The sequence below is a fragment of the Alexandromys fortis genome, unplaced genomic scaffold (genome assembly GCF_014885135.2).
Source record: "Alexandromys fortis isolate MF-2015 unplaced genomic scaffold, M_Fortis_MF-2015_v1.1 scaffold_452, whole genome shotgun sequence".
NCBI classification, from domain to species: domain Eukaryota; kingdom Metazoa; phylum Chordata; class Mammalia; order Rodentia; family Cricetidae; genus Alexandromys; species Alexandromys fortis.
The window spans coordinates 26373-39402 of NW_026068324.1; the positions used below are offsets into that span (position 1 = coordinate 26373).

General features: G+C 42.9%; 3 gene segments (V, D, J or C); all 3 read left to right on the forward strand.

The window, feature by feature from the left end:
* Positions 1–8135: 8135 nt before the first annotated feature.
* Positions 8136–13030, forward strand: part of LOC126495174 (Ig alpha chain C region-like) — a 171112-nt gene continuing 166217 nt past the window's right edge. The window contains 2 exon segments of the C gene segment in view: positions 8136–8174; positions 8351–8456. Coding sequence covers positions 8136–8174; positions 8351–8456 — 145 coding nt within the window.
* Positions 8565–13030, forward strand: part of LOC126495177 (Ig gamma-2B chain C region-like) — a 133377-nt gene continuing 128911 nt past the window's right edge. Inside the window, 1 exon segment of the C gene segment in view lies at positions 8565–8640. Coding sequence covers positions 8580–8640 — 61 coding nt within the window.
* LOC126495175 (Ig mu chain C region-like) overlaps positions 8802–13030 on the forward strand; it is an 11490-nt gene continuing 7261 nt past the window's right edge. The window contains 1 exon segment of the C gene segment in view: positions 8802–8936. Within this exon segment, the coding sequence occupies positions 8918–8936 (19 nt within the window).

A 13030-nucleotide genomic window follows, 5' to 3' on the forward strand; every position in this document is an offset into this window, starting at 1 on the left:
CTTTCTTTGACCAATAAGTACAATAACTATATGCAATATGTAGGCAATAAATACAACAAAAATGTCTAGTCCATTTGCATTTGACAAATTTAGAGAAAATACCCCATATCTATTTTATCTTGGTGAAATCAAAATTTTGTACCTAGTTTGCTTTCTACCCCAACTTGCCTTAAAATCCAAAGTTATCTTTTGATATCTCTCCACCTTATACACTACATTTCTTTGATAAGTTTCTTTTCTGTGTCTCATAAACAAGAGAGACTATAACTATAACTAACTAGTCTTCAACTACCTCAGAGACCAAAGAAGGAAATAATATTAACTGAGTAAGCATAAAGTATAGGCAAGTGACTTCCAAAAACTGTGAGTAATGACAGAAACAGTTGGCTGCCTAGACAGTCTTCTAAAGTTCCACTGCAATGTTATGACATCAATATTTGGCCTTACAGGCCTAGTATATCCAACAGACTTTTCTGTGAAGCAAAATATTCTGAAGAGTTGTCCCTCCTTGTCTTGACAATGTTTGGAAGTCACTTTCTTTTGTATCCTGCTTGTCCAATTAGGACAGCATACTGTCAGCAGTTGAAGCAAGGGCATTTACTTGTCCCATGGCTTACTTTTGCCACAAAAAATGTAAACTCCATGTGGAGTTTCTTTGATGCCCAGTATCTTCCCTGAAGTAGATTGATGCTGCCAGGAGAAGATCTGTCTCATTGTCATTAAAAAAAAGAGCCTAAGTTATTAAAACATCTTAAATGCCATATTCTGTAGATCTCTGAAGTGTTTGAAGATGACCTATCTAATGTTTGACCTTGAAAACATACCTAATGTGACTACAAGTGATTATACTAGGTGATTAACTACTAACCTATATTTCCTTATTATCCTAAACAGTTAGTAGTAATTTTAGGACTAGAGATTTGCATTACATTGTCAAACAAGCTGTATTGGAATAATACCTTGAACAAGATTAGAATTGCATGTACAGTGTGTTTTTTTAAAAATTAATATCAAATTTGTTTCAATATATAAAATTTGTACACAATATGTAAAAGTCCAATCCAATGTAAAACATTTAAAACTAATAGTTGCTTTTCAAAAGTAGAATCAATAATCTACCTATTTATCTGATCATATCTATATCCTCTCCTTTTTTTCAAAACAAGATCATACCTATATTCACTTTTTTTCTTTTCAAACCAAGAATCTTAAATCTAATTTCCTTTGTTTAGCTTTTTTCCTTATATTACTATTAATAACTTATACCCTAAACAACACCCCTAAACAATGACAAATAGTCATAATCAATTTTTTGAAAGTGTGGGCATGGTGATTGGGGGAGGGGGAGGGAAGTGGGAGGTGGTGGTGGGGAGGAGGCAGAAATCTTTAATAATTAAATAAATTTAAAAAAAAAAGAAAATGTGGGCATGGTTTTTCTAGGCTACTTCCTGCTGTTTGGAGGCACTGATAATCTAATGGGGACCCAAAGAAAATTTAGGATTATGGTAAATTCCTGACTGGAATATTTTGTGAGGCTGGATCCTCACAGCCATCAGATTTGAAGCTGTTCTGGATGTAGAATCAGAGAAAACTGCAACAAGATGCTGTGAAACATTGGATCATCTGGGCCATCTGTTCCTAGTGGAGTCTTTTTAGGGGGTCTTCCTTGATCAAATATTATTTTTCTTAATGAATGAATCCACAGCCTCGAACTTCATATGAAAACAAAAGCAAAACCTCCAGCTACACATTTGGCACCATTTTGTAGTTGGAAATTGCTTGCTCATTTCTCGGCCACCCAAACCCAAATAATAACACAGAAACTATATTAATTACAACACTGTTTGGTCAATAGCTCAGGCAATTTTTTAGCTAACTCTTACATCTTAAATTAACCCATTTCTATTATCTGTATATCACCGTGAAGCTCTAGCCTACTGATAAGGATCTAGCTGGCAGCTGGCATCTTTCTCCTTCAGCAGCTACTTGGCATCTCTTTGACTCTGCTGCTCTCATTCTATAACTCTGTTCAGATTTCCTGCCTGGTTTTACTCTACTAACCCATTGGCTAAAACAGCTTTATTAACCAATAAAAGCAACACATATATAGAAGGCTATTGCACATCATCTTCCCTTTTCTGTCTAATTAAAAAGAAAGGTTTTAGTTTTAACATAGTAAAATTACACATAACAAAACAGGTAGGTATCAAGCAAGAATTACAGTTAGAATATTTATATATACTTCATCTTTTATCATAACAAAGGAAAAATGTAATTATAGCTATCTATTCTTCAACTCCATCAAAGACCATAGAAGGATATAATATTACCTAACAGTTAACAGAAAGTGCATTGTAAGCAACCTCCAAAACTCTATAATTGACAGAGAAATCTCACTGCCTAGACAGTCACCCAAAGTCCTTCTGTAACATTGAGGCACCCGTCTTCAGCCTACAGGCTCATAGTATTAGGCAAATTTTTCCAAAAAACAGGAAATTTGAAAGACTGTTTCGCCTCTATTGGCAGTTTATCAGTCACTTTCTTCTGTATCTTATAAAATGTCTGCCAGACTCTTTATGAAGTAGGAACCCTGAAGGACTGTCTCACCTTTAGGCAAGTTCAACAATCATTTTTATGTGGGTCCTGCATGTCCAGTTCATACAGCATACCAACAAGCAGTCCAGGTAAGAGCAGTTTTTTTGCCCAAATTGCTAACAAGCTCCCTAAGGAGCCTCTTCAATGCCTATCATCCTCTTGAAGTAGATTGGTGTTGCCAGGAGCAGATATGTCTCATTGTCATTAAAAGTTCTAAGTTCTTAAAACATTTTAAATGCCATATTCGGATAGTCTTTGAAAGGTTTGAAGAATGTCTATCCATCTGAAATATACATCTAGAAATATACATCTAAAAAACCTAGCTAACATGACTACAAGCTTGACTATTATAGATGACTATCTATTAATCTTATTTCTTAATTATATATTACATTTTTAAATGAGCTGCACAAACACAATACCTTAATCAAGAGAAGAAATATACATATAACAAAATGAACCTTAAATTTGTATCAATAAACCAAGATCCATATTGATGCAAAATATTCATCTCTATAGCAGCAACTAGTGTGGCTATTGGAATTAAAGGTGTGTGTTACCAGTGCATGATCTGTAAGGCTCACAGTGGGGCTGTTTTACTCTCTGATCATCAGGTAAGTTTTATTTATTAAAAAGTAAATGAAATGTCTCTACAAATCAGTAATGAGCATGTTTCATTAATGTTATCAAACTTCAAAATGAGCAAACTAAGACCCTAAATAACAGCAGTCTCGAGGATATTAACCTAGCCTAGTATACTGCATATTTTCATGTCAACTTGACACAAGTTGAAATTATCTGAGAAGAGGGAACCACAATTGAGAAAATGCCTCACTGAGATTGGCCCATTGACAGGTCTGTGGGAGTATTGTCTTAGTTAATGATTGATGTAGGAGAGCAGCTGAGTTATACCACCCCTGGGTAGTTCTGGTTGTCATCAAATGCAGTATAAGGAGATCATGAGGAGCAAGGCAAGGCAAGAAACAGCATTCCTATGTGCCTTCTGCTTCAGTTTTTGCCTCCGGGTTCATGCTTCGTCTTCCCTCAGTGATGGAGTGTCACCTGAGAGCTGTAAGATAAAATAAACCCTTTTCTCATCATGTTGCCTTTGGTCATAGTGTTTTATCACAGCAATAAGAACCTAAGACACACACTGTGTAAATGCTTATGCATCCTTATAAAAAAGAAGACATGATCTAATAATTATGTGCTCAATAACACTAGTATTCAAATACATTTTTCACATGTACAAACTTAAGGATTTCTTCCTTGAATCTAACTTCACTGGATAAGTTTTACATGAATATGCAATTATATTTATGAATTTGCTTGTATATTTGACATGTAAGACATATTTTATTGCTGTGTATAATACATAATATTGACTGAAGATTATTCTGTTCCACCTAGATAGAAATCATAGGTTGACCAAAAACTTTTCAAGTATTGATCTCTGGTAGCTTCCTTTTCACTCTTCATCTGTTAGTACACAACAGCAAACAGACAGAAGCAACAGCAGCATGTACCACTCTGGAAAGCTGCAGTCTTCATGCAGGATTCAAGTATGAGGACTCATCTATAGCCAGTGTTATAACTCTCAGTCGGGGATTAGAGCTCCTTGACCTTGAAGACAATGAACTCTTGTGTAAACCAATGGTCTACAGAATTTTATCAGCTCTGCCTTCTCTGCTTCCACTTCTCTTCTTCCTGCACTGCTGCTCTCAGACTGTTCAACTGTTGATTTCATTGTCAGTGGCTGCCTCCGGGACTAAGGATATCTGCATCTGTTAAAAAAAAAAAAAAAAAAAAAAAAAAAAAAAAAACTGAAGAATCCAAGGCACCAGAAGGCCATACAGGACCTAGCACTGAGTGCAGCCAGAATCATGCAGGTTCAAACATCCCCTTCCACCTTTCTCAGTGGATGGGATATCCACATAAGATCAAAGAGTAATCTGGATGGTGATTGGATTCGGGTGGGTGACTATTGACCATTGACCATGGGCAGGTCCAAAGCCTTCATAGAGAGCAACTTCCAGGCTGTAAACCACAGGTTACCAGGGCTTTGTGCTAGGCTCTCTAGGATTGTGAATTATAGGCTGGTTTTTCTTTGCTTTATGTCTAAAAGCCACTTATGAGTGAGTGCATGTGATAGTTTTCTTTCTGGATCTGGGTTACCTTACTTGATATGATGTTTTCTAGATCCATCCATTTGCCAGCAAATTTTAAGATATCATTGTTTTCTTTTTCTGCCATGTAGTACTCCATTGTGTAAAAGTACCACATTTTCCTTATCCATTCTTTGGTCAAGGGGCATTTAGGTTGTTTCCAGGTTCTGGCTATGACAAATAATGCTGCTGTGAACATAGCTGAACACATGGACTTATGGTATGATTGAGCATCCTTTGGATATATACCAAAAAGTGGTATTGATGGGTCTTGAGGTAGGTTGTTTCCTACTTTTCTGAGAAATCACCATACTGATATCCAAAGGGGCTGTGCCAGGTTGCATATACACCAGCAATGCAGAAGTGTTCCCTTTACCCCACATTCTCTCTAGCACAAACTGTCATCAATGTTTTTGATCTTGGCCATTTTTACAGATGTAAGATGGAATCTCAGAGTTGTCTAACCATCTTTCAAACCCATATCTCCACATCCCATAGGGGCACCCACAGCTTACCAACTGCTCTCAGCAGCTCTACATTGAACCTTCTCTGACTCATACATAAGATGAATGTACAGAGTGACTTTTCCACCTACCTGAATGTCTAGTCCTCAGCAGAGCTGCAAGTCCCATTCAGAGTACTCAAGCCAAGAACTAGGTACTTGGGACAGAATGTGTTAAAGTGTGGAGTTGAATAAGCAAGGTAGGACAGGGTGAAACCTGTCAGAACAGAATCTGAAAGGATACGATTAGGCAAGATAGGGTACCTGGAATAGGGTCCCAGAAGACTCCAGCCATGAGGCAGAGGCTGGGAGACCAACTCAACCCTAGCAAGTAGGCCCAGCTCTGGCCATCACATTGTACAGATCCAGTTTCCTTACCTGGCTATTTCTAGGGCACATGTCTACAACACTATAATGACTAATCCTGGTTATCAACTTGACACACTTGGAAGGATAAAAACCTCTAGTAAGGAATTTCCTGCATCACATTGATCTATGGGAATGTCTGTGGGCCTTTTCTTGACTGGTAACTAATGTAGGAAGGCCAGGCTCACTGTGGGTGGTACCATCCTTAGGCAGCTGGGCCTGAACCATATAAGAAATATAGCTGAGCGAGCCAGAGGCAGCAAGGCAAATAAGCAGCATTCCTCCATGATTTTTGCTTCATCTCTGCCTATGATTCTGTCCTGACTTCCCTAAGTGATAGATTTTAAGGTATAAGATGAAATAAACCCTTTCTTCCCCAAGTTGCTTTTGGTTGTGATATTTATCATAGTAACAGAGAAGCAAACAAGAACAACTATGTATTTTTCCTGGCACATGTCCATAGTACGTAGAGCAGAAATCTTCAGACCTAGACCATGGATACTGTGGAAGAGACACACAGAAAGCAGAAGTGTAGATAGGTGGATTTATTATGTGGTAGTGATCCACAGTAGCTCTGCACAGCTGAGAGGTGACAGGAAGGTCCAGAGCTTCCTCCTGGTATGTCATATCTTGTCACACTGCAGCCTACAAGGCATATTGTGCCACAGGAGGTGACTAAGACCCAAGCACGCAATAGTGCCTATTGTTTAGCTAGAACTCTGCAGTGAGTAGTAAGGAAAGCCTATGACTGCTCAAACTGTAGACTGGGAAGTCCTTAAATCTTCCACTCCCTTATCAGAAACTGAGGAACTACAGCAGGAGCAGGTGTTCTCTGGAGGACCTGGGGCAGCCCTACACCTCTCCTTTTAAGAGACCACCTAGAGAGACCTGAGAGAAAAGAGATTCTGGAAAGTGATGGGGCTTGAGGATCCAAGACCTAGAACTCCTCCACACAGCAGGACTCTAGTCAAGAGAGCAAGAAAGGCTAGCCCTCTACTGGCTCTCATTCTTGAGCAGGAAACCCTAGGCTATGGCCCACTCCCCATCCAGCTCACCCCTCCTTCCCATGTCACCAGGTCACCAAGTCAGACACCACCTTTCCTATTCACCCACCCCACCTGTGTCCCGGGTCCCCAGGCCACAGTCACCTCCCCTCCTGATCATCCCGTACCATCTATGTCCCTGAGGTTCTTACTTACCAGAGTCTTATGCTTAGCTTGGAGCTACAAACCTCCATACTCCCTAGGCACCCACTGCTAACCTGTAGGGCCTAGCTCTGAACAAACTCATATATGTAAAATAAAGACTCTTCCTTACCTTAGGATCTACACCACCCATCCCTGCCGGGTCAGGAGAGTACCACTGGCAAAAAACTTTATCTTAGAGCACTGAACTGCTCCCCCATACCACCCAGAACAGCTAAGACCTCTTGTTGAGAACCAGAAGCTCTGGTGAAGACCAAGAGGGGACACATCCTCGCTGGGCATGGGTGACACAGCACCAACAGTGCTGCTCCTTTAGGACCATTGCCATGGCACATTAGACTTTAATTTAGGTCACTTTCCTGTTGTACAAATCGGATCAGAAAGCAAAGGACAGCCTGAGTGCCTGACAGGCACCCAAGTGCACCTCAGAGGTATCCAGTCATGGATAAAGTACCTCTAGGGCTGCCCAGGGAGGGGCAGTGCCCCCCTCCACCATCACAGACCTTTCTCCATGGCTGATAAACAACTCAAATACAGGTGAGTGACAAATAGGGGTGGTCCCAGCTCACATCTGCTCCTGAACTTTAATAATTGTTTTAGAAAAATCATTGCCCCCCTCTTACAGGAGAGATGACTGGCAGTTTGGGGGTTGGGATCTCCATACTCTGTGGCTAGTGTGAGGTTTGAGAGTCAAGGTCCCTGTGGTCTGTGGCCGGTACAAGGTTTTGGCTGAGCAGAGAACCACAGTGCTAACTGGGACCACAGTGACTCATGGTTCAACAAAAACCTTCTGTTTGGAGTTTCCTAGGGGCAGCCTGGGAGCTTGAGAAAGCTGAGGGAGAAAAGAGTGAGTCTGAGAGGGAGGGTAAAGTTCTGGAGGGCAGGAGACAGTGTGGAGGGAAAGAGAGCTACTGTGGACTCCTAGGGCAGGAAAGCATGAGAAAACACAGGCAGCTGAAGGCTGCAGCACTGCACTGCCAAGGACTTGGGAGAGGATCCCAGGCCAGCGGTAGGCAGGTGAGGTTTGCTAAGAGTACAGGGAAGGCGTGGCTTCCTCTCTCCTTTCTTTGCTCCTCCTCCTGTTTTCTTCTCTCTTTAAAGAGTCTCACTATGCTAGCTCACTCTAGCCTAAGAGATACTGTCCTACAAGCATGCCCCATTCAGCTGAGCTAAAGTGGAGGTCTCTCCAAACAGCTAAGTTTCTGGGGTTTGGAGCCCCCTGAGGACTCCAAGAGACTTTGGGCTGGGTTTTTTTTATGGCCCTAGATGTAGGGTTACCTCACTGTGTCTATGCTTACTTCGATGTCTGGGGTCAGGGGACCCTGGTCACCGTCTCCTCAGGTAAGTAACTCATCTGGGGACTGGGATTCCAAGTCAGGCTGTGGCGAAGGTTTTAGTTTAGGAGCAGAGGCAAAGCACAGGCTGTGTAGCTGGAACTTAGATGTCTGGGGTCAGGGGACCCTGGTCACCGTCTCCTCAGGTAAGTAACTCATCTGGGGACTGGGATTCCAAGTCAGGCTGTGGAGAAGGTTTTAGTACAGGAGCAGAGGCAGAGCACAGGCTGTGTTACTTACTGGTACTTCGATATCTGGGGTCAGGGGACCCTGGTCACCGTCTCCTCAGGTAAGCTCTCTGTTCACTCCCACCTTCTCTGAGTGGCAACCAGCCAAGTTCTCTGGGGTCTCTAGATGATCTATGTTAGTCCAGATTGGGGGTCAGCTTTTTGTTTGGGCAACGGTAGGGATCATGTCCCTGTGCAACGTTTTTGCTGTCTGGGGTCAGGCGACCCTAGTCACCGTCTCCTCGGGTAAGCTGGCTTTCTTTCTGCATCCTGCATTCTGAATCTGGGGAAGATATTCACAGATTTCCCCAAGTTGAGCCATCTGCAGACTCAGCATCCTGCAGATGTCTTTCTGTAAGGCTGGAGTCTTTGCTCCCAGCATAAGAGGCAATCGGAGGCCTCAACCTGTGGGACAGTGGCAGCCATAGGAAATGTGGCTTGGGAGGAAGGATAGAGGTTTGTGTACACCCACTAGAGGGGCTTGTGACAGTGTGACTACTTTGATTACTGGGGCCAAGGAACCATGGTCACCGTCTCCTCAGGTGAGTCCTTCCAGCCCCTCTTTTCTACTCAACTCAGACAGATTTTGCTGCATTTGTGGAGGGAAATGAGTATATCTGAGTTTCAGGTCATGAAAACTAGGGACAACCTGGGAGTCAGGAAGGGTCTTCATGGGCCCTGGCTGACACAGGCAATCACCTTCAGCTCCCAGACTTTACAGCCAGGGGTCTATGGGGATCCCAGCCACTCTTGCCGCTAGAGTCCCTTTGTCCCCACTATTCTTGTCCCTCACTGGGCTCCGTCTGAGATGATATTGGGGCTGTTGTCAAGAGCCGTTTATTGTCTGGGATCTTATCATGTTTGTCACAATGTGACAACTGGTTTGCTTACTGGGGCCAAGGGACTCTGGTCACTGTCTCTTCAGGTGAGTCCTACCTTTTCCCATTCTAAATGTACTTAGGGGGACTCTGAGCTATCCGGACCAAGACTCCCTATAAATGGGTGCTGAGATTTAATCCCTTTGCCCCCAAATTGAGACAGACAGGTCTGGGTCAGGGCTCTCTCCCCACTGGTCTGAAGCGTGAGGAAGGGTCTGCCAGAACTTGCAGTCTGGGCAGGCTTCCATCTAGGATTTATCAGACACTGGTGTGAATTAGAGGCTACCAGCTTCTGGTGCCAAGTCCAGAACTAGTGGTTATTTGGTTTTGCAGAGGTGAGGCTGGAACATCGGTCACTTTGAAAACTAAAGAGAGGTCCAGGGACGTTTGCCCAGACAAGGATTGGAGTAGGGGACAATGACTTGAATGATTGATTTTTGTGGGGCACTGGGAGTCGACATAGTGCCTGAGTAGCCCGGGGGCCACTCTAGTCAGGCTCGGGGGGTTTTTGTGTGGTATGGATGGAAATCTCACCGTTGTGATTACTATGCTATGGACTACTGGGGTCAAGGGACCCAAGTCACCGTCTCCTCAGGTAAGAATGGCCCTCTGGGCCTTCATTTTTAACCTTTGCCTATGAAGTTTTCTGAGCATTGCAGACTAGTCCTGGAGATTTATCCCTGAGGGAACGTGGGTGGCTGGCTGGCGGAATGAAGCTGGGGACTCACTGCCTAGGGATTACAGAGCCTTTTGAATATTTCTAAACCTTTGAAAGACTATTAGGGAAGGACCTGTCTGATGGAGACACTGAATGATGGGGTAGGGGACTTGAGAGCCTCATTTGTGTGAGATGCTGAAATGCTCCATGACTAGAGAGATAGTTTGAGATGTGGTAGAAGGCATTCAGTTTTTGGAATCACAGGGTTGGCTGAGAAATGCGCTTCGGGACGGTGTCTGTGTGAACATTTGCGCAGCGCAGGCTGCTCAGTGCAGGGAGAGGAGCCGAGCACTTTCCTTAGGCTTGTGAGGCATGTTCTGCAGTTGACTGTTTAAAACTTTCTTTGTTGGAAAAAGAACTGTCTGAGTGAGTAAATCAAGCAAGGATGGCAGCTAGCCTTGGTCTTAGAGATTCACAGTGGGCTCATCTCAGGAAGGTAGCCGGGGAGCCTACAGAAGTCCAACGTTCCAAAGAAACACAGAAGTGTGCCTATGGAATATTAGAGGGTATCATTTTTATCCTTAAAGTGGTTCCTGAGAAAAATAGCTAGAATACTATGACTTTATAATGTGGGAGATTTTTCAAGTATTCATTTTTTTAAATGTCCAAGTATCAAAAATTCTAGTCACTCAATTTGAAATAATGTTTGTCTGTGATTGGCAGTGCTGGAAGTTCAGCAGAGGAGGGGGTGAGGGTCTTTCATATCCTATTCAGAACTGATTTTTAATAATAATAAATTAAGTTTAAAATATTTTTAAATGAATTGAGCAAAGTTGAGTTGCAGTCAAGATGGCTGACGGGTCCAGGACACCTGCTGCAGCTCACAGGAAGCAGATCATGTGGCAAGGCTATTTTGGGAAGGAAAAACAAAGCCACTAGGTAAATTTCTAGCTGCGGTTTGAAGAAGTTTTGAAATGTTTTGCCCAGCCAGGCAGAACTGAAAGTCAGACTGAGCAAAACAACACCTGGATAATTTGCATTTCTAAAATAAGTTGGGAATTCAGCCGAAACTGGAAAGGCCCTCTTTCTTCTAACTTAGTAATCTTTCAGTTTTACCTTGTGAAGTTCTAGTTTTCACAAACTTAAATTTATCAACTTCTAAGGTGTATTCATTTTCGAAGTTACTGAAGGGCTTTCATGCATTTAATTTCTAATGTATTTAGAAAACTTTTTGAAATTACTTAATTATTCTTCATATTATCATTATCGTTGATCTTAACTCAATTCAATTTCCAATACCCAAAGCACTTACAGTGGCTTTGTTCATGATTTTTTAAAGCTAGATGGTTTTGCCTTTATGATTAAGAAAGACTTTGACTTTCTGGTACTCCCTAAATCTTTTTCAAGACCTCTTCCTAAGTATTCATTTTAAGAGAAAGCATTTAAAAATGAATGCAGTTGGTGCCCGAGAGGACACTCGGTCAGATAGTGCAAAAGAAAGAAGGCATCTAAGTCAATCCACAACAGACATGTTCTCTTTGAACTCCTTCTGACCTGGCTTCTTGTTGAAGAACTGGCCAAAGGTCTGAGACTGGGTTTCTGCTGGGCAGACCTGGACCTTGGGTCTCCCGGGACTACCCAGACCTGGGAATGTACAGTTTTTGTGGCTTCTGCCACTCATTCACCTGGCTGCCTATGGACCAGCCAGTCTCAATGGCCTTGAAGTACCAATTCCACTCAAAGACCCTGGACCTCCCCGAGACCAGGCATCCTAAACGGTAAGCCAGAGGCAGCCACCATTGTGGCTGCTGCTCTTAAAGCTTGTGTTTGATGATTGTTTCTGCTTGAAAGGGACTTAGTCTTCAGTCACTGCTTTAGGAGGAGAAAGAAACATTTGTGTGTCTTTTGAGTGCTATTGTCTGGGTCACTTACATTTAACTTTTCTTTTAAAAACCTGTAAAAGAAAAAGGTTATAGATTATGGGGCTCTGGTATTTTAAGGAAATCTTAGAGAAAGTTTATACGATCGTCTGGAATTATTTCAGTTAAGTGTGTTACTTGGGTTACTAGTGCTGTCTCTGCCTCAGTTACACGTGTGACTTTGAATTTTGGATCAATACTGCCTTGTCTTAAGCAATAGATAAAACGGATGCCCAGGTGGTTGTTAATGATGGTTTTAATCTAGAAGGAACTTAAAGTGGAAGCTAATTGAGACCCAGTAAGAAAGACCCAGGCTAATGTTGGGATTCTGCAGCAAAGGATGTTTTTAGTTTTTATAGAAAACATTACTACCTTCTTGATCTACATCTCAAGATGGTCTAATGAATTTGAAGTTGCCAGTAAACATACTTCATGGTTGTTAAAGAACAGTATCGAAGGACAGTGCTTTGAAGCTAAGGTCAGTGTGAAAGGACAGGGATCAGAGTGTGGATACTCAGAATGAAGGCTGGACAGAAATGAGAACGAGATGACACAGCTGAGACCGACAGGTTGGCTGGGCTAAATCTCCTGGTCTCCAGGATCCCAGCTACAGTAAAGAGCTGTACAGAGAAGGCTGAACTAACAAAGCTGACTGAGCAGAATTCCATGAACAAGGTTGAGAGCCTGGTAAGCAAGGCTCTAGCAAACAAAGCTGGGCTGAGACAGATGACCTGAACTGGAAAAGGCTCAGCTTCTCTGACCTCTTCTAAGATGTACCAAGCTAAGGTGATCATTCTGGGGCAAGCAAGCAAAGCTGGACTGGATGAGCTGGAGTGAGGTAGACTGCGCTGAGTTCAGATGAGCCGAGCTAGCTTAACTGAGATGAGTCAAACTGCACTAAGTGTGACTTAGCTGAGCTGGGGTGAGCCGAGCTGAGCTGGGGTGAGCTGAGCTGGGGTGAACTGGGGTGAGCTGAACTGGGGTGAGCCGAGCTGAGCTGGGGTGAGGTGATCTGATCTGATCTGGGGGTGAGCCAAGCTGAGCTGGGGTGAGGTGAGCTGAGCTGGGGTGAGCTGAGCTGAGCTGAGCTGAGCTGGGGTGAGCTGAGCTGAACTGGGGTAAGCTGAGCTGAGCTGGGGTGAGCTGAGCTGGGGGGCGCCGAGCTGAGCTGGGGTGAGCTG